Here is a 25,410-nt window from a genome sequence, read left to right on the forward strand (position 1 = left end):
AGAATGGAGGCCGGATGATCTAAGAATGATTGAAGTGGATGCAAGAGAGGATAGGAAGTGTGCACACGCGCTCATGTGTGTGTGTTTGTGTGTATGTGTGTGTGAATGTTTATGAGGATTTGAAGTAAGAATTTGCGCAAACCGAATGTGCTGGGCGATAGAAGCTAAAGGGGTGGGGGCGATAGAGGAGTGGTGTGAGGCAGTGAGAAATGAGATTGAGCCTCGAGAGAGATTTCTATATGAGCTCGTGCGTGTGTGTGTCTGCACACGTGTGGGTGTGTATGCAGGTGTGTGAAATGCAGCACGCATAGCAGTCCTGCTGTGCCTCATTAAGCCCATGTTGAGCGCAGCTCCGGACCTCGTCATCTCCCTCTCAAAGCATTGCAAGTGTGTGATGCGTGTGTTGCAGCGTGCATGCTGGTGCATGTGTGTTTGGGAGGGGGTGGGGAGTGAGGGCTCTGTGAGCTCTCAGCATTGATTTCCTGACAAGCCCCCCCACATATGCACCAGTTGTCATGCCATACACTGGCAGCACCGATTTCACCGTTTGTATCCTCCCGCCTTGTCTTTCTTTGTTTTGTTGTTTTCTTTCTGGCCTCTTGCTTGCTTGTTTTCATCTTTCTCACACACTTCCTTCTCATGTTCGATCTAAAGACAAACTCTGTCTGGATCCATATATTTACTATGTCTCTCTCCCGCCTACTTTTCTGTTCTATTTAAACCAGCAGCCTTTCCTTTCTTCCTGCTCCTCCCACACACTCAGGGCTGTCCATCAGCAAGAGGGTCGGGGAGAGGGGAGCGTACAGTGCGCCCCAGTGAAATAGAGTGATAAAGTGTGTGTGTGTGGGTGTGTGTGTCACACAACTGGAGTGGGATTGAGCGTGTGTCAGCTGTGTCACCACTGCTCGATTGACTGTACTCGGAACAAGTCAGGGCAGGACTTCCACTCTATTGACCAGGCGACGCTGTACGCTCTATCGACTCCCACACAGACGCCGAAGACACTGGCGCACACACCTCGTCTGGCACACACACGCTCAAAAGGCCGTCACCGTCACTGTTATCATTTTTCATCGATAGCCTGTATGAGGCTCTCCAGCCTCCTTAACCTCCTCCCTTTGAAAGCAGACTGTTTTTATAGTGCACAAACATATTTTAGGTACACAGTTACACTTAAATTGTCCATCCACTAGGATCCCCTTGAGTGAGAATCTGCATCCTGCTTGTGGTTTTGATGCAGGGATTTCCACTGAAAATCATCTTTTCCCCAACAGTTAAGCTAATTATGGTTTATATTACCATGAGTAATTGGCTGTCTGGCTGGTATAGACATTCGTCTGGACCTGAAAAATGACCCTAGTGTGAGTGCCAACAAAGGGATGAAGTGAAGAAGAAAAGAATTGATTTATTTATAAGCTTTTTTTTTTCCAGGGAAAAACCTGCCGAACCCTCTGTGCTCATAATGAAATAAATGTGTTCCTTTTATCAGGTTTTACCATCTGATGGCGTGGGGGGTACCTTTGGTCATGGCCTCGCTGCCGCTGTTCAAGGGTTACTATGGCCCCGCAGGAGCCTGGTGGTGAGTACGCCCCAGCTAGAGTGTAGTTTTTGTGTTTTGTCAGCTAGTGACCGTGTATTTTCCATTAAATGTCTTTTCTTTCAAGGGAGGCCACAGCACTGGCCTCATTCCAACTCTAGATTTGCTTCAACCATTATAGGAGTTTATGTGCTTAAAATTGGCAATTATCAGCACATCTGATCACAGTGCAACACCTCCTCGTGCTCTCCGGTTCTTGTGGTAAATGGGAAAGGCATTATTTGTTTGGAGGGTTGTTAAAGGGGGTGAGGAAAAGTGGAAGAGGCCAAGGAGAGGAGGCAGTGGAATGAGAATTGGGACAGAGCCTTAATCTCCGGGCTCGGCTCTCTCTTTCCACTCTCGGCTTATTAATAGCTACAGCTGCACAGCTTCTCCCCTCTGCAGTCACACAAGTCTCTCTTCCGCTCACGCTCTCCCTTTTCCTTTGTAACCCCCTCATCGCTCTCTCTCTCTCTCTCTCTCTCTCTTCCCCCAGCTGGATCACAGACGATCACGTAGCCTGGAGATTTGGGATGTAAGTAGACCCTTTCAGCACCGCCATCAAAGCTTCCCCCACTGGGGGAGATGGGGAGGAGGAGGGAGGAGAAGGGCTGTCTCTGCGGGGAAATGTGAAGGGTTGCATGTCAGGGGAGCCTGCAGGGTTTTTTTCCCCCTTGGTGCAAGGCCAAGAAGTGTGTGTGTGTGCGTGCGTGCGTGCGTGCGTGCGTGCGTGTGCGTGCGTGCGTGCGTGCGTGCGTGCGTGTGTGGATGTTCCTGTGTCTGCCTCTGCCTTGTCAGATTTAGGGGAGTTGCTACACTGTGTATTTAAGTGTTTAGGACGGCTATGAAGGATTATGCCTGTCTAATGCTTTCTGCAACTGGCCCTAAGTCTGCAAGGGCTCTGCCAATCTGCCGGTGCAGACACGTAAACACACACACACATACACACAACAACACTTTGCTATGAGCCAAGGTAATCGCGTTGCTGCTCGCAGCATCAGCAGGGAATCAATCTTTTTAAACAAATAAGCACACAAACGTATACACACACACAGAGGGAGACTCACTCAGACAAATACACACACGCACACATATAGAGAACAACACATAGCTATCAGCTGTGCTAAACGAGCCCATGTCTCTTTTATCAGTGCTCCTCTGCTCCCCGGCTCTTTCTAGTTTTCCACGCTGTCGTGGCCCAGGGGGACGAGCCGCTCAGAGGATCAGGGAATCTTCATTAGCCTTAATTACATCAAACCAGACGAGAGATTAGAGGCCAAGGCAGCACCCGTCAACGGACAAAAACACATGCACTCACACACACACACAGCCTGCTGACACCTTGTGGGGGGCAGAGGCTGTAGCATTAAAGGTGAAAAGTGGAAAAGACGGGAGGGGTAACATACATAGTCTAGTTGGACGGAGACAGGGAATTATTCAGCACGAGAAGGAAAGAGGATCGGCATTGCAGGACGGGAAGGAGAAGGGAGTCAGAGAAATAGATTGTCCTCGTGTCTGCCCACGCCCTGTAGTGCGTCTTCATCAGAGTTCAGCGAAGCGCACGGGCAGAACAGAGGAGGCAGGGAAGGTTTGATGGAGGAGGGGGTGTGCGAAAGGGAATGAAAAAGGAAGGAGAAAGCAAAGCGGAGGACAGGGCTGTGTGATGAAGGTGCAGAGTTTCAGGGCTTGAGTCAGCAATTGGAAGCACTCGAGCTTAGCTGAGTCAACGCTCTTAGAGGTCCCCCATCGGTGTGTGCCACGGGCCCCACTCAAGCATAAGGCTGAGAAATAACAGTGAAAATAACTTTGCAAGTGGAAGTTAATGGTTATGTGGTTGTTTTAGCTGCATTGCTTTACAGATGTTACAGAAGTCTGTGGATCTGATCAGTACTTTGGTTCAGATTTATGCAAAAATGCGTGCAGATTTTCTTACAAAATGCATTTTTATACCTGTGATCATTGTTATATTCTTTTGCAGCACTGAAGTTCTTCACAGCGGCAATGCAAGACTTTTTTTTATGCTGCCCATGTTTATTTACCATTTTGTCCACACCTGAGAAAGTGTGCATAAGGGCACTAAGAGTTAGCTTGGACTGGACACCTCATTTCTTTGCTTTTGGTCATCATGTGTTTCCAGTTATGTTTTTATTAGACATGCCCCTAAATTTGAACCTAGCCTATGTAGTAATTTCAGTAAATCTCCTATTATTATAAAGTGCTGTCACTGTCGGTTTTATATTGCAGTCTATGAGTTCGGATGTAACATAAGTGGGGGCTTGTCCGGGATTTGACCCATACCCATAGATCTCCTGACTGATTGATCTCCTGGCTATTTACTTCAGTTCTAACATGAGGCTACCATTTGTGGTTTTAAATAACAACAATTTTAGCACTCACACGTAGATCTTATGCTTACTTCAAGTATGTAAAGGTCCAGGTGGGACAGAGCGATGTTAATTTGATGATCAGTGGGTAAATATGAGGCTCCATTTGAATTCAGTTTGCTGTCCATTTCTGTTGTGTTCACCCAATGACGCTGCACGCTTGGGTTGCCTTTAAGTCAAAGCACCTCTAGCTAGGCTGTAGATACCTTATGGCTTTTCCATTAGTGCATCAAGTGAGACCCGACCTTCACCCTGAACACACTTCTCCTCCTTCCCTGCTTCTAAGTCTCCACCTCTCTTTCTGTCTGTCAGGCCATCCTTTCTTGCGTAAGTGGTTGCTCGTGATCTTTCCCTGTGTGCTAGGATCTCCCGGGTCAAAGCTGACGGCTGCAGTTGATCATTAACCTGCATAGACGGGTCTCTACCATGCTCTCGTCTTCTAGCAGGCACTTCAATTAAGACTTCTTTCAACCGAGCCTCATTCTTCACTTCAGAGCCGTACTGGAGGGAAGGCCAGGCTAAGGCCGAGTGATTGAATTTGTGCACATCTGCGATGATCTTTCTTTCTGCCACTTTCAGGCAATCCACTCTTGCTCACTGTTGTCCTCTGAAAACCCCACTGTGGTTATCCGTATTTCTATCCATCTTTCCCTAGTCGATCTATCGGGTGCAACGAATTTCTGCTGTTCCTTTCATTCTCACTGCGACCTTATCCCTCTGCTTGCCTTTTAATCACCCAGAGCTTCTTTCTCATTTCTGCTCTTTCTGGTCCTGAGCCGCAATCCGCAGTCATCTATCCACCTTTGCATCCTCTTCTCTATTCATCTCATCACTTTTATCATCCTCTGCCCACTCTGAATCTTCTCTCCCTCTGCTTTTACTTCTTTCTCTGTCTCTCGCCGTCTCCCTCCTGCTCTGACTCTCTCTCTCCGGGTAGTGCTCAGCTGTAGAGCACAGCGGACTCTAATGGCAGATCATTATCATGCTAATTAGAGCACTTTGTAGCTGCCGCCCGTCATTCTCTCCTCCTCACAGCCCCCCACACTATCGTTAAAAAGGCCATCCCTCCTTTTCCCCTCTCCACCAACCCACCCATCCCCCAAGCTCGTCTTTCCATCATTAACAGGACGTGCGCTGGCGTAATTGGACGCTGTTTATTCCGGAGAGCGGGTTATTAAATCACACCGGGGTGACGCTCGCACAGGTCTCCCCCTGAAACGCTTTCATCAGTGTCCCATGCCGTTATTGAACCTGCACAGATGCACACATGCAGATGCAGTCATACCAGCTTTCAAAGACAGGCAGTATCCTTTGTCTGCCGATGTTCCCTACAAGACATAAAGGCACATAAAGGAGCCTTTCCCTCAGCCTGTTTCCTGCATTGAAACAAACGCCTACTGTATCGGATTCCTCCTCCAATAAAAAGTTTAATTTAATAATGCTCAGTGAGTTTCTTTCAGTCCTCGGGCATGGAGGACAACCAAAATAGACAGACGAGTCAGTGTTTCGGTTTGGAGTTGGCGTGTTCGTCCAGTGTCTGCGTGAGTTCTGTCTGAGTAATCTGGCTTCCTCCCACAGTGTAAAAACATACACATTAGGTTAATTTGTGATTCTAAATTGCCCATAGGTGTCATTGTGAGTGTGAATGGTCATCTGTATCTATGTGTTAGAACTGGGATAAATTGCTAGCCTGTTCAGGGTGTACCCTGCCTCTCAGCTGGGGTTGTCTCCAGCCTTTCCACCACACTGAATTCGATAAGCAGAGGAAAATGCATGGATGGGTGAATTATTGGATGTTTGGATTCTGCATTTGCCTATGCCAAGGACTTTGATGATCTCTGTTGGACATTCATCCATTTTATAAGCGTGTGTCTGTAAATTTAAGGGTCTGAGACAGACTCTTTGTTTTAATAGTCAGCTGAACCATTTTGTCTTATCATGAGTGCTATAATTACTCTTGGTGGCCTTGTTCAGTACTGTCCAGTATTTTTTGCCTGTGTCAAGTGCAGGTGCAAGCCAGAAAGTTGTATTGAAAGTTGAATTTGCATGCATAGGACGACACAGGTGGGGGATTGGCCAGTCATATTTCATGTCAGCCCTTGAGACTTCTTTAGATATGAGGTAGGTGACAAACACAACAGTTGTGACTGCTCAGGGTTACCTAGACTGAAAAGACAAGTTGTGACCAGGAACCTGTATATCAAAGTGAGACAAAGACCTGTTTCACAATTACAGGGAGAGGTTGAAACTCCTCTGAACTTCCCTCCCAAGAGGTTGCATAACATAAGACTGCCATTCCACCAAAAGTAATCACCTTCATTTCCCCTGCTCGTCTTGCTCGCTTTCATCCGCTCTGAAATACCTGACATATTATTCTCCCACACCTCCCCTTTATAAATTGCAACCCTTGTCCCATAGGAATGCCATGCATTTACAGCATTGTGACTTTGCTGGAATGATCTTTTGTTCTTCATCTACCTCTTGACTCAGTATGTAAAACTATATGGAGTGAGGTCCAGAGTTGCCTCGTCAGGTTTTTTTACAGTCTTTGGTGACTGTGTACATACTGTGTGCCCTTTACGCATCAGCTGTTTAGAATAATGCTTTCTAGTGTCAGCCAGCGAAACAGTCTCACCTGAACTGGTTATGGAAAAAGTACTGATAAACTCTAACCTTTAATTTCTTTTTTTTTAGCTTAAGTTTTTACCTGTTAAGTTGATATAATCAGCTTCTTAACAAACAACTGCCTATTTAAATTCCTTCTTATAGGGGCCTACATTATTATAAGAGTAATGTGCCTGTCTGCTTGGTGAATGCATGTCGTATATTCACGGCCCATTTGTTCTTTCTTGGTCGTTTCCCATCCTCTGAGAGAAATAGCTGCCTCCTCAGCTTGTAAATGCTCTTAAGTGTTTACCAGCAAGTCTTTAACTATATTTCCTTTTGGTGCTGAGCAAGTAGCACGCAGTGGACTTCAAGACATTTTTTTCCAAAAATGCAACACTTCTGCAAGTAAAACTGGTGGCCAACAGCTAAAAATTGAACTGCAGAGCTCTGTAAAGCTAAGGAAAGCAGCACAGAGGTGGTCATTTGCTGTAGCTTCTTTCCTCCAAGCGATGTCGTTTACTTTATCATAATGTTTTTACATAGTCATGTCATAAATGTATGTTATATAAATTTGTAAGTTGGTGTATACACTCATATTGATAACGCTGCCTAGAATGAAAAAAATGTATCTGTAGGCAGATCATGAGCAATGATTTTATGCGACACGCCAGCTAAACATAAGCTTTTATTTAAGTCTGGACTAAATCCTATAGCAACAGGACACGTGGCTTGCTTTTGTGTTTTCCTAAGGTGTGAATTCCTTAAGAATGCATAAGAGTATATCACCGTAATCATAACTTTTGATATTGTTCATGTGATTTCATGTCACACTTTCTACAACTGAAGCAAGGAGGCTAAAGAAACAACCTCCACCGACAAAACAGCAAAAATGATCTTTTAATAATGTTTCTCGTTTGGAGTTTTGTTATTGATCTGTTACGCCTGTGCTTTGCAGATGGTACGTGCCTCTTTTCGGCCTCATCTTCCTGATGATCTTCTGCTACGCCAGGATCATCTGCGTGGCCAATAAGAGAGTGAGTACTCAATATACGTCTATTTCAAGACAACTTAGCCGAACGTGACGGCGCTGTGAGCTTTTAAAACCTGGCATTAGTGGAACTGCTCTGTGGGTGTACTAATGGGGTGGGGGTGTAAATGTTCTCACTGAAGTACAGATATAAGAAAAAATTCCCCAAAACACTATGCGCTATGAAACGATCCTATCCTGTTGATCAAAAGTCATGTAAAGGATAAATGTGGTTTGTGGAGATTTGAGAATGTGTGGCATATACTTAGCAAAAGTACATGAATTCAGACAACTAGACACATTTAAACAATTGTGATAATTTCATAGTTTGCTTTCGTTTTCATTTTCGCTTCCAGTGCATTTGGAAAAGGTAATAATGGTTGTTTGAATGTCAAGCAGCTCTTTAAGGAAGAGAAATGACTACAGGTCAAAACTGCTGAGATACAGTTTACAAGAAGCTTGCAATATTGTTTAAAGGTAGCAAGGAATAATCTCATCTAACTTTTTGAGTGAGAAATGTGTTTCGTGATGCATTTCTGGGGACTTTTTTCATACTGGAGTAACGGTGTCATAAAATGTCGTCCTGGTTCTATACTTAAAGTAATTTATCAAGCAAGAATACCTTTCTTTCACTTGGTGCAGCTGCTACATTGTGCCAATTTCTGCTTTTTTATTCATTTTAAATTGTTTTTTAAACTGATGCTTGGACAAAACATAAAATATAATGGCTTTGATTTATTAATTATGCTAACATTTACTTGGTCTAACTACTAGAATATGAGGATTTTATGCTTCTCTAATTTTTGTGTGACTCTAAATTGTCTACTTTGGCTAATTGGAATTGATGTTTGGGCAAATAAATTGTCTGAATTGATATAATTGTGGACTTTCAGTTCTTGTGTGATGGGCATTTTTTACCGTATTCAATATTTTGTACTGCAATCCATTAAATTGTGCAGGAAATCAGATAAGTTCATTTACCACTTAGTTGATGTGCTCACCATGGTAGCTTGTAGTTTTGCGTGGCTCTTCATCGTGCTCGGTGCTGTAGGAGCCCAGGGGCAGCATTCCACAAAGTTCGCATAGCTGCCATTCCCCTGATCTGATGACACCCCACACTGCGGCCGCTGGAACAGCGACGGTAGACTTGCGTTGCCACAGTATGCTCGTGAGCGTTTGACGTGAAGGGAGGACGAGGCCAAAGCCTCATCAGACTCACAGTCGTTGTGTTGCTGTTGAATGTTAGCATTCATTGCTTGGGCTGCACAGGGAACGGTGGAGTGAGAGAGATTCTGCAGATAGCCAGGCTGCAGGAAGACGACAACGGAGACAGACAGCAGGTAGCTGAGAGGCAGGGAACGGGAAAGAGACTACACTCTTTATCACGCCTGCGATAAAGAGAATGAATGAATGTCGCTGGTTTCCAACCTGCATCTCATAACTCATTCAGCTCACAGTATTCAGCTATCACTCCCTCTACCTCTTGTCTCTATATCTGTTTCCCACCTTCCTTATTCTGAATCCCTTTTTTGCATTCATTTGTCACTCTCTCTCTCTCTCTCTCTCTCTCTCTGTGTTCCCGCTCATTTTCTCTTCCCCCCCCCTTTTCCTTTCCCCCTCCGCGTCTGTCTCCCCCTTTCACTCTGCCGTTTTGCTTTCTCTGTCGTATTTATGAAGAGCTCAAGCCTTATCTCTTTTCAGCTGCAGGCTGTCTCACTTGAAAGAATTTCAAAAGCTTTGAAAGTAGGGTAGGTGGTGACGCTATGGAGAAAGGGATAGAGACGAATAGGCTGAGTGAGGAGAGGTGGGATGTTAGCTGGACGGAGAAGTTTTTCCACCTTCCGATTTCACCGAGGCAGATGGGCGTGGCGAGGGAGGGGGTTCCAAGTCCTTTACACCCAGATTGTTTAAAAAAACAAAACAAAACAAAAAGAAACAGGACACATTCTGAGTGGCTGTGCGAGCTCATAATAACTGGAGGGATTTGAAGGCTAATGAGTCATTTCGGGCCACACAGAGAGCTCTGGGAGTGTGTTTGTTTTACAGATGCAATTTGTACATGTCCACTCCCTTCCTTCCAGCCCTCACCCCTCAACACGCCACTAGCATAACCGCTTCCCTTTCAGTAGCGTGGCTTAAGAGAGACTGCAACGAAAGCCGGGTATGTGGAGACCTGGCCAAAGCCTAATGATATTGCCACTTATTATCAGCGTTTGTTGATTTTGATGGATAGCGGTGCTCAGCTGGGCAGCAGAGGGCTGCTGTGGAAACAAGTTGAATCTAATGACCAAATGGCTGTCCTTTTTTTTTTTTTTTTTTATCCCCGCACTGCACAAACACCACGGTCATGCATAGATTTACAATGACAATCACGTCAGCACCGAGAAACCATGGCAACATTGAGTTAATAAATAGCAGAATAGAAGAGCTGTTAGTGCATGTTGTTCATGCTGCCTTTTTGTTCATGCGTATGAAGCTCGCACAGGGCCTCCAGAGATTTGTCTCTGATGTCTTGGGTTACATAAACCTTCTGGCTTCATACAGCCCCCTCCCTCCTATCCCACCATCGCCAATCCCCAGTCCTGTGCATGGTTGTGTGCATGTGTGTTCCTGCGCCTGCCTGTTGACATTTTCCATTCATTCCCCCGAGAGAGGACGCAGAGGAAGAGCGAAAACTATTCCCACGTTCTTTCCAAAGGCCTCGTGTCTGCCATGTTTGCTCCACTTCTTTTTTTCCCGACACTTTTTTCTAAACAAAATTCTCTTTTTTCGCTCCCCCACGCAACCCCCTCACACACACCCCTACCCTCCGCCTTGTTTTCTTCTTCCTCTGTCAAATTGTGTGCACTGAAGCTGATCAGGGTTTTTTTTTGCAAGATGCTGGGAGCTGTTTAAGAGCTCCCTTCTGCCTCTAAGCTGTGCGCTCGGTTGTGAATTGGGTAATTTTGCTGAGGCGTGTGAGAAGGTGGTGGGATTTTGCATTGATGTGGTAGTCAGTGTGATATTTGTTCAGGTTTCTCACTGCAGGCAATGACCTCTAAGCACAATGTCACTCCTCACTAGGAAAACCCATCTGATTAAAATCGGAAAATCACTGCAATTTTTCTTTTTTTCCCCTGCTTTTTAGCTGCCCTGACCTCTTTCTTCCTATTTTGTGTCTTTTCTGCACAGATGCAGTCATGGCTGGGAACTTTCAACCCAGAGCGAGAGAGGCGCAAGGTAATGGTCTGACCATCAAATTTCTTAGCACATACACGCACATGTACACGTATAAACACAGAATGTGAGGATTAGCGTGTCTGTAGGATTAGCTCTTGCCTTCACGCTGGGTAGGTGTCAAACACAGCAGGGAGCAATTTGACCTCTCAAATCTATTCCTGTGTGAGCTCTTGTGTATGTGTATATAAATGTGTGCATGCACGTAAAGGTGTGTTTAAGCTTCATTTTTAAATGGAGCAGGAGATAGGTGTAAATCAAGACAGATTGAGAAGTGCGACATGAGGAGGAGGAGAAATAAGGGGAATAGAAAAAGGGAAAATTAATTGGGGAGAGGGTTAACCTAGCCTAGTCTGAAGGGGCACTTCACTGATTTTACACATTAGTGCTGGGTTATACGTGAACAGAACTATCTCGCGAAAGTAATTTTTCCGATCGCAGCAGGACTCAACGTGACTGGAGACATAACTTTATTTAAATGTGTAAACCACTACACAATGGAGCCACTGTTTAAATGTGAGGACAGTCAGTTCTGCAAGCTTCTCATAGTGTTGCCACAAAACACAAAATATTGCAGAAATTAAATAAAGGATGTAGGCAGGAAGGGTTTATGAAATAGCTGGTTGCATGATGGAAATCTAAGATGCTTGACCTGCACTTGAAAATTAAAAGCCTCTTGTCTCCGCTACTTTGATTTTTAACAATTTTCTCATCTCTTGTGAGACACAGAGTTTGGAAAAGCTGAACAAAAGTAGATTTCTTGAAAATCCTGGTATTAGAAAGTGGATCGTTAAACAGGTTTTTGCCACGTCTTTTTACCTGGTTCATTGACTGCTCATGATGCATTGTTCACCAGGAAGACTATAAAGCCTTACTTCTCCCTAACCAGGTGCTATTGAAACAATATGACTAATGCATAGTAGGAAAAACTAGCAGCAGCAATCCCTCGCACTCCCTCCGCCCTCCTCCTTGTTTGGTGTTGCCACTCCGCCCAGCAGGGTGAGGTGTCGGAGGGCAGGTTAGGGTTAAGGTTATGTAGATGCTGCCCCTAAGTGGCAGACATAATTACTGCACGGTGAACTGGCGTAACCTTAAGCGGAGTCGCGTGTGCATGAATGTGTGACCACACACACATAAATGCACACACACACGGTCTTCATGTGGGCTAATTGCTATGTGTAGCACAGAGTGTAAATAAGTCAGCAGTGGTTTTTATCACACTCTCTTTCCTCGTATTTCTCTTTCCCGGTCACTCCGCTCATTTCCATCTGTTTTTTTTCCTCTCTCCCTGCCTTTCACTTCACGCTCTCTCTCTCTTTTTCTCCCTGTCTTTCTCTTTCTGTCTTTCTCACCCCCTCTCTCGCTGTCTCTCTCACTGTCGTGCTCATACCCAGCATGAATAAAGCAGCAAGCCAGGTTCATGGACATGAATATTTATGAGAGTTTATGCCCGCGCTGCGATGCTTTAAAACAACAACAACAGCCTCCCAGATTGTGCTTGCCAAACCAGTGAGCTCCTGCTCATGTGTGTACGAGTGTGTAGCAGCAGGTGTAAACTAGAGAAAGCGATTCCTGCTGGGTGTCTGAAGACCGCTGGCTCTGGTGATTTCCATTCACTCTGCCACGTCTCCCTCCTTCTGTGCCTCACACATTCTCTGTTACTGTCACACGCACACATACACTCAAACCCCTAATGCCCTGTGTCCACACGCATTTCCCAACCCTTTTTTTTTTCCTCCCTGACTCAGCGCAGCATCATCCCCCCTCCCGCTGTCTGAGTGCATGTGCGTCTGCATCTGGCTGGAGTGGTGACGTACGTAACTAGCGCTGGCAGTTATCAGTGCTGTAAGTCACATGTTGTGACCCATCTGTGTGTGTGTGTGTGTATTTCTTGAGCAATTTGTTTGTGTTCATGCATGAGCACACATGATTGCCACAAGGTTTTGAAGCGGCACAGGTCAACGAGAGGATATTCGGATGACGGTTTTTCAGCACCCCTCACACATGCGCGCGTGCGCACGTTTAAATACATTTGCACAACTGCACACACAGCAGCTCAGTCCCGTCGGGTAGCAACAAAACTGGCTGAGCAAACAGCAAGTCGCTTGTTCGTTATCTTCTCAAGATGTTTGTTTACCGATCCACACAAGCTTTGCCTTGAGTAACAATGCAGTGGCCTCTACTTTTATGTCTATACAAGTGTGTGTGTGTGTGTGTGTGTGTGTGTGTGTGCGCATGCATGCACAACCTTGCAAACCACTGAGGGTACGCTCTATGTGTGTGTATTCTAATTGGTCTATCAACTTTTTATTTTATTCTTGGCCAGCAAAAGGGAATAGTATGTGGTTTTTCTCTTAAGGGCTCTCAGTAGGACGTTTGACTTTTTGACAAAACACACATGCCTCCTTTTTTTAAGGGATCAGCTGTCCAGCTGTTAAACGATCAGCAGTGATATACAAATATATGGCTGGAACACAATATTACTAAAGCAGTTCTTCCTCTTGTGTTACGTTATCGATGCCCTGCCGCCAGACATCTCTATATTTAAACGCACAGGGTGTCTAAAAGGATTCCCCACCAGCTTCACTTACCAAAGTCGCTATTTAATAAGTCAGGCTTATCAAATTAATGGTAGTAAAATGAATATAAGTGAAATAACTTTCAAAGAAGATGAAGCAGTTCACAGAAGAGGAAAAAAGCAGACAGTGGCACAAGTCAAATTAAAGAGCTAATTAATTTAATTATTTTTAAAATGTATAATAAAGTTCATACATAGATAATGACAGCATGCATACTAATGCATGCTAATCTAACACAGATATCATAATGTATTTTTGACGACTGCCTTGTAATAGCCTAAATATTGCAGAATCACTGTATCGTGATATGTTAGATATGGTGAGCATCATACGTGATGCAGCATGCAAAAGCCGGCCAAAGACACAGGCCGAGAATCCCCACTGTGCTCAAAAGCAGCCAAGCAATGACACAGTCATTAACAACCGGGCTTTCCAACTTCCACTGCTCTATTTTAAATGTTAGTTATCTCAAAAGTATGTCCTGTCTTAAACGTTTTTTTATGCACAAGCTGCAAATAAATGATGCAATATTTTGACCCAAACCCTCATCCAGCAAACCTCTCAGCTGCGAGGGGAAAACCCAGAGCTCAGCACAGCCACACACACACACACACACACACACACACACACACACACACACACCTGAGGGTTTGAGCTGGCCAGTTCGCCGGCAAAATTTACCGATAGTGATGCTGGTGACTTTTCTGTGTTCAGCCTACAGCGATGAAGCTGTGTGGATTGTAATCAGTCGCCGTTTTCTTGTAAACCTAGCCAAGTTTTTTTGTTTTTGTTTATCAGAAGTGTAATCAGTTACGAATGAATGCACAACAAAGGAGTGTCTGTTTGCATCATTACTAAACCACAGTAATTCAAAGAATCGGCAACGTTTGACATCTTCAAGATAAAAATAATCAGCAAAAGAGCACTTTCGGGTCTTCTCAGCCATGTTGGCTTAAAAGTTGTAACTGAAAGTCTGAAATACTGCAGCAGATGCTGCTGCTGCGCCTTATGTGGTACAGCTTTTTAAGGAGAAACATTTTCCATCTATTATGTTATTCAGTTTTAGTTCCTGAATTTTACTCCCAAAAATCCTTTAAAAAGTCCTTGAATTTAATGCTAAAGTGCCCTCAGTAAACCCGATCCTCTTATTTTTAGAGGAAGTTTTTCCTGAGACGAGCGCAAGCCCGGGTGAGTGCTGTGCTTGGTGGTGGAGGGGATGGGTCGCTCCCGATTGCTGTCTGTAATCTAGCGTGTGTCATTAACGTTGGGACCGCTGCGCCCTCTTCACATAATTACGGTTTCATTCCCCCCTCTGCTTCCCAAGCAGCGCAGGGGCCTCTGACACTGGAGGACTGTGATTAAAAACACGAGGCAGCGGAGGCACTTTACCCACACTCTTCCTGTTTCTCTTCAACCCTTCTGCACCCTTTCCTTGGCTCACTGAAATTCCTCAAATGCCTGTTTCTACGCCTCACCGAAATCTGATCTGAGATCACTTGGCTCCAAGCAGTCTTTGAAGTTGTTTTTTTTTCTGGATTTATTTTTTCCCCCCAAAATATACACACACATGCTCACACAGCCACAAATTGCCTTTTGCATGCAGCATCCTTCAGGCTGTCCTTTTCCTCTTCCACGTTGCAAAATTCTTTGCAGTATGCGTACACTCAAGTGCCCAACCATACACACACCATGCACACAAGTTAGCAATTGGCAGATCTTGACACGGCCAGTGACGACAGGGCTTCCCGTGATAATAGATGCTAATCGGGCTGAGCTTGGTTTTTGCCTTGGGGTTGTGCTGTTAAAGACAGTGATGTGGAAATACGACTGGTCTCTGTTCAGTAGATCACATACAGCCAGCCTTTCTCACACAGTGAAACACCGCCTCTTGCATTCGGTACCCCCCTCAAGAACACACACGCATATATGCGTAAGATAAAATACCACTGGATTTCATCTGAATTGTTTAAAATGCTTGCGTTAGAGCCTGACTGCCTCAGGGTTTTTCTGGTGAGTAATTAATTTCCTCCATGTGGGGGTAGAGACCAGAGCTTGTGGGCCTGCCTCCTGGCTCCGACTGTGTGTAAGTGTGTGTGTATGAGAGAGGGAGAAAGAAAGAGAAGGAGGCTCTGCGCTGGCTCCGCTGCTGCGACCTAGCCTTGAGGAGGAGGAGGGGGGCGAAAAAACAGCACAGCGCAGAAAATCAATCCAGGGGCCGCTCTTCTCAGCCTCTTCCGGACGCAAGAGTCCTCCTCTCCCGGGAATTAGATAACGGCTTGTAAAAGCTCTCCACCACCAGCCTCTCACCCCCCTCCTCGACTTTTAGCTGCTGCTGCAGCATGTCTCTGTCTTCCTCTCAGCTTGTCCACGAGATATTGAATTCATCCCCTTCACATTTGCTGCAAAGTATTTGCTTCTCGTTTAATTGAAATCCCCGCTTTCTTCTCATAACTGTGTGGATGTTGCGTATTATCAGCAGGTTAATATTTTATTAGGTTTTAATTGGCCTTTGTTTCTCGCCCCTGCGCTCTGATCTTCCAGTGAAGACACTGACGCTGCGCGTGCACGTGTATGTGCGCGACGCAAAGGCGAGACGAGAGCATTAACGTGAGCATTTGAGTTTCTCTACATGGGTGAGCAGCCAATTTTCTCTCATCTAGGTTTCCTTGGCGGAGGAGATCAAGCCGTTGAAGTGGTATCCCTCAGTTTACCTGCTCGTGTCCATCTTTCCCCTCATCAACAGGTAACACACAGACACACACCTGTGCAGCTATAAACTCTGTTGTTTTATTTGCATGGGGGCTTCACTCTGCTATCTTATCTCCTCCCACCCTCCAAGCCCTGATGTGCCTTTCCCATTCTTTAGCTCTCTCTGTTATCTTAACTCTCGGAAAGCACTGCTCTCCCTCTTTCCGTTCGTAGCAGTTGAACGCTAAAGGAGGGCGTGCGTGTGTGTGTGTGAGAGGGAGAGAGAGAGAGAGAGAGAGAGATGGAGGTATAGAGCGTTTTATTGGCTTTTATAAAACCTGAGCTTCGTCGGCTGAGGGTTGGGTGGGAGGAGGCGGGTGGTCCAGTAAATGATAACCCCAGCGCTGTTATTACTCCTTCCCTCCCTTTCCTTTCCCTTCCTTTCCTTACTCCTCATCTCCCTCCCTCTCCTTTTTCATTTATTTGCCCCCCCCCCCCTCCCCATCTCAACACAGCACTGGTGTGATTGACAGGTCAGGGTTACTAAGTGATTAGCTGCAGCGGCTCTGCTTGTCGCCACGGCGATGTAGGCGGAGACACAGGTCAATTACAGGGTCAACGTCTTTCAAAAGCTCTGCTCAAACACTGCCCATCACCCTTCACCCCCCCCCCCGCCCTGCTCGCCACCTCACCCTTCCCTTCTCCCCCCATTCACCTCTCCATCCATTCCAGACCCTTTCCTCCCGTGCCCCGGCTGTCGGCTGATGAAGATGACAAACTGCATCCTGCGCTAACGCTGCCCCCCCCCCCCCCCCCCACCTTACACACACCACCCCCTTTCCCTCCCTTAATGCCACTTTCCCTTCCTCTCGCCTTCTTTTACGCTCAAAAAGTCTTTGTTATTGTCCTCTTATTTTCACTCTTCCTTGCTCAGGCGCTCCATCTTTCTGCTGCTGTGTTTTTATGTCACCCCACTCCACTCCACCCCCTCCCTCCCTTTTTCCTCCTCCTCCACTTTTCCTCTCCTCAGCGACACAAAGCCCCCCTCTCTCTCTCTCTCTCTCCCCTCTCTTGAGCAAATACGCTCTCGCTCAGCTCGGCTCTGCCTTTCTCCAGAGAGCGAACGAGTAGAAAACGGGAATGAATTGCTCTCTCGTCGTCCTCCTCCTCCCCCCCCGTTCAGCAGCGCTGGCTGTATATATCTCCGGCTCCTATTAATTTGTTAGCCCCCCCCCTCCCCTTCCCCTACTCACTCGCCTCCCTCCCCCTGCCTCATATCCTCCACCTCTTCCTCCTCCTCTCTTTCTCCATCTCTCCCTCCTTCCTTCCCTCCCCTCTGCTGAGTGCTGGAGTGTGTAAAGTGTTTGTCACGGTGTCGTGCCGATGTCGCTGTGCTCTGCTTCCGCACGGCAGACAGCCTTAGTGTGTGTGTTTTGTTGTATATGAGAGCGTGCGTGCGCGTGGGTGGGTGGTTGGTTTCATGTCGAGGCGAATGTGCTGTCTCTGCTTGTTCCCCTGTGTGTGTGTGTGTGTGTGTGTGTGTGTGTGTGTGTGTGTGTCGGCGTGAATGCGTGCGCACTTGTTTGTCCGCCTCAACCGGAGTGTGTGCTTCTTCGCGTCTGCCCGCGACAGCTCCCATGTGTTTGCGTGCGTGCGTTTTTTATTTTGTGTGTGCATGCCTAGCGCGTGTGTGTGTGTGTGTGTGTCTGAGTGGGGGATTATTTCTATCTGAGCTCCAAAGCCTCCTAAACAGGGCTTAGAGAGACGGCCCAGGGCAGCAGCTAAAGCCGTCGGGTAGAGCTCTCTCTTTCTCGCTCGCTCGCTGTGCAACCCTCTCTGCTGCTCTCTCTCTCTCTGTGCCATTTCTCCCTGCCCTGATCCATTGCGTTAATACACAGACACTCCCACACACAAACACACTCTTGTTTTGGCCCTCATCTGCTGCTGCCACACACACACAAACACACACACATACACGCACATAGTCACACGCCACACGCAATTTTAATCTGTTCCAAATGCACTCTGGTAAATGTGTTAATTCGACACCAGCTGTTGCGAATTGAAATGGGAAAACGCTCCTATTTCGTGTCGCCCGCGCTTGCACACACTCGCACGGACAAGCCATTTTACGTCATTTCGCCGTACACATCCATCTCTCTCACACGCTCGCTCTCTCGCTCTCTCGCACTCACTCATTCGCTTGCCCTCATTTGGCAACACAAAAGTAGCACCAGACACTCGCACCTTCGCACTCATCCCTCCTCCTTCTCCTCCCCTTTCTCCTTCTCCTTCTTTCTCTCGCGCTCTCCCACTTCAGTCTCTCTCGGCTCTTTGTGTGCGTCTGTGTGTGTGTGCGTCTGTGTGCGTGTGTGTGTAAGCACTGCCTGGGCACGACTAGAGTTTTCACAGTCTGCTTCTCACATCGCCTCCCCTGTGTGCTTTATGGTGTGGGTGTGTGTTTGTTTACAAGGCTTGTCTAGATTCCTACTGTGCGCGCTTGTACGCTTGTTTGCATAAATAAGCCCTCTCTTCGGAACCTAGCTGCCGATTTCTGTGGTGCGTCGCAGCTCGATGTGCAAGTGCTCCTCCCGGACAGCCTGCTCGTCTTTTGCCAAGACTTCTTGCTCTCCTCAAAAGCACCCCGATCCCCTTTTAAACACCAAAGCGCACCACCAAATTGGCCTTACCATTCAGTGCTTTTTTTTTTTCTCCCCTTCTTTTTCTTTACAGCTTTGTCTTGAAGCTGCAGCTCCAGTTTTCAAAGCCGCTTGGCTTTGAGCAATCAGGGTTACGCGCCTTGTGCAGGGGGGCGCTTCAGTGTGGATAGATTGGCCCTGGCGGCAGGGCTTGAACCGGTGATGTGTCTGTAACCTTGAGTTCACCCTGCCGCTCCAGGAGGTAGCTTGCATCCTCCTAGTTATTCTTGGTTTCACTCAGTGCTGTCTGTGTGGTTTTCGTGGTGTGTGTATAGGCCTATACGGTGCTAGCACAAGATTTTTATTTTTTTATTTATTTATTTTTTTTGTATGGGCTCCCTACAGCGCCTAGCCCCCCTACACCCCCACTCGTCTTTCTCTGGAGGAGATCTGATTTCCCTGCTCCAGGCGAGCAGCGAGAACAAGACAGTGTGCGCACGCATCTGTGTGTGCTTCAGTGCGTGTCTGCACTTTTGTGTGTGTGCGCACACGCGCTACCCGGGCCAGGCAGACCTTCCCCATCTCCGCTCTGCGCTTTGAAAAACGAGGGAGGAAATCTCAGAGCAGCAGTTATTATTCATCCCTCAAAGAGAACGGGGAGGAGGCGGGGGAGGAGGAGAGAGGGAGGGAGGGAGGGATGGATGGATGGAGGGAGGAAGAAAGAGAGAGCCAAACGGGAGGGATGGAGGGAGGGGCGTGGGGGGGATACATTAACTCTTATCACACTGTATTCGGCATTCTGCATCCCAGGATGCGCTCTTGCTCTCCCTCTCTCTTTCTCACTCCTGCTTTCTCTTCCCTTTCTACAGTCCCCTCCTTCCGTTCCTTGCCTCTACGCTTCTCGGAATATCTTGCATTCAGCGCATATGGACGTGTGTTTGTGACTCCCCGTGTGTGCGTGTGTGTCTAGTCTGGTGTGTGGTTCGTACTGTATACCCTTACTATCTTTTGTGGTGTATTTTGTTTACTTGAACAAGTAAGCTGGTGCTGAAAGGCAGTATGTGAGGTTCCAAACTCTCATCTTTCTTTGTCTGCAAGCCTTCTTTATTTATCCATCGCCTCACTTTCAATTTACAGTGTAAGAGTGGCAGCGTTGTCCTGTTTGCTAAAATAAGTTTTGAACTTGATATAACTTGCAGATAAGTGGTGTTTTGTTTTGTTTTTCAGATCTAGAGGCAAAATGAACCATTCTTGTCTTTTTTGGGATGCTTTGATTTGCGGTTTTGCAGGAGTGACATGACAGTCTATAGGGATTTGCCACTAAAGTTGAGATTAGCTTGGTTTAAACTGTAATTGCGCAGAGTGAAAGTTAACATTTTAAGAAAGCACATACTTAAGAGTGAAACCTCTAATCCTTTAATTTTGACATTTTATTTTAACCTATTTACACACAGAGAACATCAATGTTTGCAAATCTGACCTGTCTGTAGCATCAGATGTCATGCTCTTTGAGCAACCCGATTGCCTGTGCGATAGCGTAGCCACAGACAGCTGTTCGACCCACATAATATTTGGTGGTTATGTGACCATGCCTACTGTGCGCGCCTGCATGCGCACACTTGTATTTGCATCACGGGCAGTGATTGGTGTGCAGCTGGAGACGGAGAGCCACACAGCCATTCGTCTCCCATTGAGCAGCAGTGACTCTCCGCTATTCATCCCCATTTAGCGAGACGGCGAGATGGTCTACAGGGCTGTGTGTACTTCACACACACACACACACACACACACACACACACACACACACACACACACACACACACACACCAAGGCTGAATTTTCAGTTTTGAAGTAGAAACATAGTTGTAACATGTATCTCTTTGCATACATGTAAATGACACCAGCAGAACACACAAACACATTTGCATGACCCCAACACATTGAAATGTACTGACTTGACTGCTCTTACATACATGTAGGTCATGTAGACAAATATCCATATATAGGCATACAGGGTCATTCTGGTGTATATGCACATGAACACATATGCATATGGTATACACATGCAAAACCTAAAGGAGATACTGGATAACCTCCCTCACACTCTGCCGTATGCAAACATAAACACATACACACGCACCCACACATACCCTGTTCCCCCTCCCTCTGCTCTTTCAGGCACGTCTTTAAATATTCATCACTCTGGCTGCTCTGTGAGTGCCGTAAACGCTGCCTCACACTCCAGGGAATAGCTAAAGCCTACTCTATCATCTGCTCTCCCTCCCTCCCTCCTCTCTCTCACAGACACACACACACGCGCACCCACCCCTACAGACACGGACACACTTCTAGCCACAGCCGCTCACAAGGACGAACTGACTCGCACAAACACTCTGAGGCACAGCCAGTGGCATCACTGGACGCACAGACACATGCAGGTACATGAATCAGGTGCAGGGAAACACGTATGCTTCGATGCACGAAGAGATTTTGTTTGTGTGTGTGTGTGTGTGTGCGTGCGTTTACTGGCTCCCAGCACAGTGCGTTGAGCGGTGTTGTGTTCCAGGAAACAGGATGTCTCTTTGTTTGGGTTTTATTCTGTTGGTGAACGTTAGCCGCTTTAGTCCCTGGGGTCTGTGTATGCCGCTTTGTCTGTTACCGTGTGTGTGCGTGCGTGTGTGTGTGTGTGTGTGCGCATCCCATGCAGGTGTGCCTGTTTATGTGTTTCAGGATTATTCCAGAAATTTTGGCAAAAATGAACGTGTTTGGACCAAGCATGTGCGGTTGTCTATAATGGGAGCATTTACACCCATATTGACCTTATGCTCAAAGTAGATCATCTTCCAGTTTTCAGTTGTAGCGCACACGCATGCAGACACACTAGCACGACGCACATGCAGACCGTGGTTTCATCTACGTGTCGTTACACCCAGGAGAAAGAAGATAAAGCGCACCATCCTCTAGCAGATAGTTCCCAAGCAATAGAGCTGAACACACGTTTGCGCGGTTGATCACATGTTGTCACTGTACAAAGAAAAGCCTGTCCTGGGTTTTTGCTGCCCTAAAGGCCACCACACATGTATCAAAGAGACGCAAGCAACCAACGGATCAACAGGTCAAGCTTTATGTAAATGAATTTCAGGCACTGAGTTTAAAAAACCCAGTGTTGAGTGTTTAAAAAAAATCTTCTTTATTGCTTTGTCTATTGAGATTATTGAGAGGAAAAACCACAAAGATTAGAGTTTTTACGTGTGAAGAATCTGGATTCAACAAGTGGATTCTACCATATTTTGAGTCCTTTAAAAGGCTATCATGGCTCGAAGCACTGTGAAGAATAATTAGACGAAAATAAACTGTGACAATGTCTAGTTCATTTTTCATCCTCTCTGTTTGAGATTAGTGTTTGTCTTTCTAAATGTTTTAGAAATATAGATATAATAGAAACCTTTGAGCTGGATTTAGTTTTAGGGGCTTAAAAGCTAAAATCTTTCTGAAACCTTCAGGAAAGGCAGTAGAATATCATGTGAGCTTGGCATACATTTAAAAAATTATATATAAATCTCCTTCTTTACTGTCCTATACTTGCATTGATTTTGTCCCACCTATAATTTATCTTAGATATCAAATTCAATTTTACAGAATTAGACTTTCTAGTCAAAGAAAAGTTCTGATTCGCTGTCAGCAGCGGCACCGCAGGGAGAATGAGAGCCTTGTTTGGGCACTGTGAAGCATGTGATTTGTCTGGAGGGAAGAAAAAAAAAAAGAAGTAAGGCAGTCAGTCATAGAGCGGAGGAAGTGCAATCGGGTTCAGGATGACTTCTCTGTCTGGCTGCCCTCCACTCTGGGGAAGGAGTTCTCGTCCAAGCTGTTTTAAGTGCGTTTCACCCACAGCTCTGAGGATGTTCGGCACAACAATTAGAGGCAGACAAAAAAAAGAAAAAGAAAAGGTGAACGCTGATAGAAGGAGGAAATGGAAACGGAGGGAAGGAAAGTGGTATAGACTGGCAGGGTGGGATATTGGAGGAGATAGGGAGAGGCAGTAAATGAGGGATTTTGCAGAGAATGCGGAAGGTGAGATAGACGGGTTCAAAGAGTGAGTGACAGCTTGATAGATGGAAGGTCTGAATAAGTGAGCGAGGCTTCGGAGACGCTGCGCGAGTACTAATGATTGACTGCATGCTTACAGGTGGCAGCAGGCTGAGACTTAAGGCTACATGCGCCCGCGAGCGTGAGCGCAGAAGCGTGTCTTCGTGTTTATTGTTGTTGACCATTTGCTCCCGATATTGTGTACACAGCATCATCCCTTTTGTGAGACTTGCTCAACTACGCCGCACACACAAAACCCCGACACGCGCGCACACAGCAGCTCAGCCAGGCATCGCCCGCAGCCACACTCTCCTTCTCACCACTGCCTCCCTCATTCATCTTTCATTAGCCTGGCTCACACAGGAGAAACAGCCTACCACCCCCTACCATCCTCCCCCATCCTCCGCACGCCTCCACCAGCCTCTCCATCTCTCCCTTCTCTCTATCTAACCTCCTTGCACCCCCCCCCCCCCCCCCCCCCCCCGTGTCTTATCTTGGTTTCTCTCGCACGTAATCTCTTTTGTTTGTCTCACTCATGTCTTGCAATCTGTCTTTTTAGATATCTCTCCTACTCCTCCTCTTCCTCTTTCCCTTCCCTTCTCTCTCTCTGCCTCTTCGGCTTCTTTTTTAGTCTTTTTCATTCAGCCTCGCTCCTTCACCCCTTTGCCCTCTTCCCTGCTCTTCCTCCTCCATCGCTCTCGGCCCCTCGTTCCCCTCCACGGCCTCCTCACTCTTCCACGTTTTCACCTCTTTTATCGTCTTCTCCGTTTTCGCTCCCGCTCTCCCTTCTCTCCTTCCTGTGCAGCGCCGTTTCTCTGACACTCGTCTCTGCCCAGCCTCCCCCCTCCCCCCGCCTTCCTGTCTCCCTTTCTCTCCCCCTCGCCTGCTCTTTTTCTTCCTTTCATTTTGCTCTCCGTCTCTCCCTCGATGGAGGGGAAAGGCTCTTCGCCTCTAATTGCGGCTGTTCCGTTGCCATGGCGCGTGTTGCTCAGCGCTGCGAGGTGCTGTCTGTGTGTGTGTCTGTGTGTGTGCGCACGCATGTGTGTGCGCCTGCATGTGTCTGTGTGTGTGTGTGTTTGTGTGTGGCAGGCAGATGATTGCTTGCTGCCAGCTCTCGTTTCCCGGACGCCGATCGTGTTTCTTTGCGGCAGCAGGAAAAAAAAAATGAGACGCCAGAAATAGCCCCCCTTCACACAGACCCACTCACTCTCACCGCTGTGCTGTCAGAGAGACACACATACGCAGGCAGGCGCACACACACAGCCGCTCACACAAACACACATCCACTGCATTTCCTCTCCTTCTGACATTCTCGGCGTATGTGACCCAGGTTAGACTGAATGTAGACACCTATTTTGCACACGCACGGGCAGTGATGTGTGTTTATGTGTATCCACATGTGTCCAACTTCCTCTTCGTGCGTGTCCGTGTGTGTGTCTTTGTGTGTGTGTTTCCTGCGTCTCTTAGGAGGTTGTATGGGGACTCCTGATTTATTTCACCTTTAATGGGAAGTGAAATGAATGTGACTAGCAGCTGGTCTGGTCCTCGGAGATATCGCGGTAGGCTAACCCAGAAAACAGTTCTGAAATGGTCCCTACTCTGACAAGCACCAGGATACGCCACTCTACGCTCCACTGGCTGCACTGTTGGTTTTATTTTAAGCTTCGTTTAGACGTTTAGTCGACACCTTTATCCAGAATTACGGCAGGTAGATTCTTGTTGCCGGTTTATATTCGACCTCTGGCCAACTCAACTTGTGCTTTTCTTTCTGTCACAACTTTTTAAAGGGTTGTTGGAAGGTAAATGGAGACAGATTAATGGCAAATAAACCTTGCAACCTCACGCTGCAAAAGAGGATAAGAGAGGATTATAACCAGATTTGTGGATGAATCTCCATAATCATCTTCTGTGCTTTTCTCCTGCAGTTCTCACTGGGCTTTTAAGGGAAAAAAACAACAGCCTGTTTATGTGCCTGCTTGGTTTTGACAAAGTTTGCGTAACTTAAATCTAAAAGTTTTAGGAGCTGTTTGTAAGACTGCTAAAAAATAAACAAAATGTGCACAAATGACAAGAAAAAATACACTAAAATCTCCTTAATCATCCATCCTTCCATCTGTTCATTCATCCATCCATCCGTTTTTCTACTGCTCTGGATTCCAGATCGTGGGGGTAGCAGTTTAAGCAGAGAAGCCCAGACCTCCTTTTCCTTTCTCCAGCTCATCCGGCGGGAATTAGGTCTTCCTGATAGAACATGCCCGAAACATCTTACCTAGGAGGCATCCAGGAGGCGTCTTAGTCAGATATCTGATCTATTTCAGTTAGTTTTGTTTTATGTGGCAAAGTAGTGGGTCCTGCCAAACGACACAACTCGCCCTATCACTAAGAGAACATCTGGCCATCCTTTAGTGGAAACTGATTTCTGCAGCTTGTATTCTCAGTCTCATTCTTTAGGTCACTATCTAGAGCAGGGGTGTCGAACTCCAGGCCTCAAGGGCCAGTGTCCTGCAGGTTTTGGATAACATCCTGGGTCAACACACCGGAATCAAATGATTAGTTCATTACCAGACTTGTGGAGAACTGCAAGGCACGTTGAGGAGGTAATTTAGCA

The 25,410-nt window shown here is 46.6% G+C and overlaps 1 protein-coding gene across 1 annotated transcript in view; it reads left to right on the forward strand.

Moving 5' to 3' along the window:
- Positions 1-25,410, forward strand: part of LOC146615961 (cyclic AMP receptor-like protein A) — a 53,541-nt gene that overhangs the window by 11,436 nt on the left and 16,695 nt on the right. Inside the window, exons 7-11 of the mRNA XM_085374390.1 lie at positions 1,490-1,579; positions 2,073-2,111; positions 7,523-7,601; positions 10,766-10,813; positions 16,050-16,132. Coding sequence (XP_085230516.1) covers positions 1,490-1,579; positions 2,073-2,111; positions 7,523-7,601; positions 10,766-10,813; positions 16,050-16,132 — 339 coding nt within the window. The remainder of the gene's footprint in view (positions 1-1,489; positions 1,580-2,072; positions 2,112-7,522; positions 7,602-10,765; positions 10,814-16,049; positions 16,133-25,410) is intronic.

Source organism: Diplotaxodon limnothrissa, linkage group LG16, assembly GCF_057381915.1.
Source record: "Diplotaxodon limnothrissa isolate DT_005_m linkage group LG16, D_limnothrissa_male_GT1.1, whole genome shotgun sequence".
In the NCBI taxonomy this organism is placed as follows: domain Eukaryota; kingdom Metazoa; phylum Chordata; class Actinopteri; order Cichliformes; family Cichlidae; genus Diplotaxodon; species Diplotaxodon limnothrissa.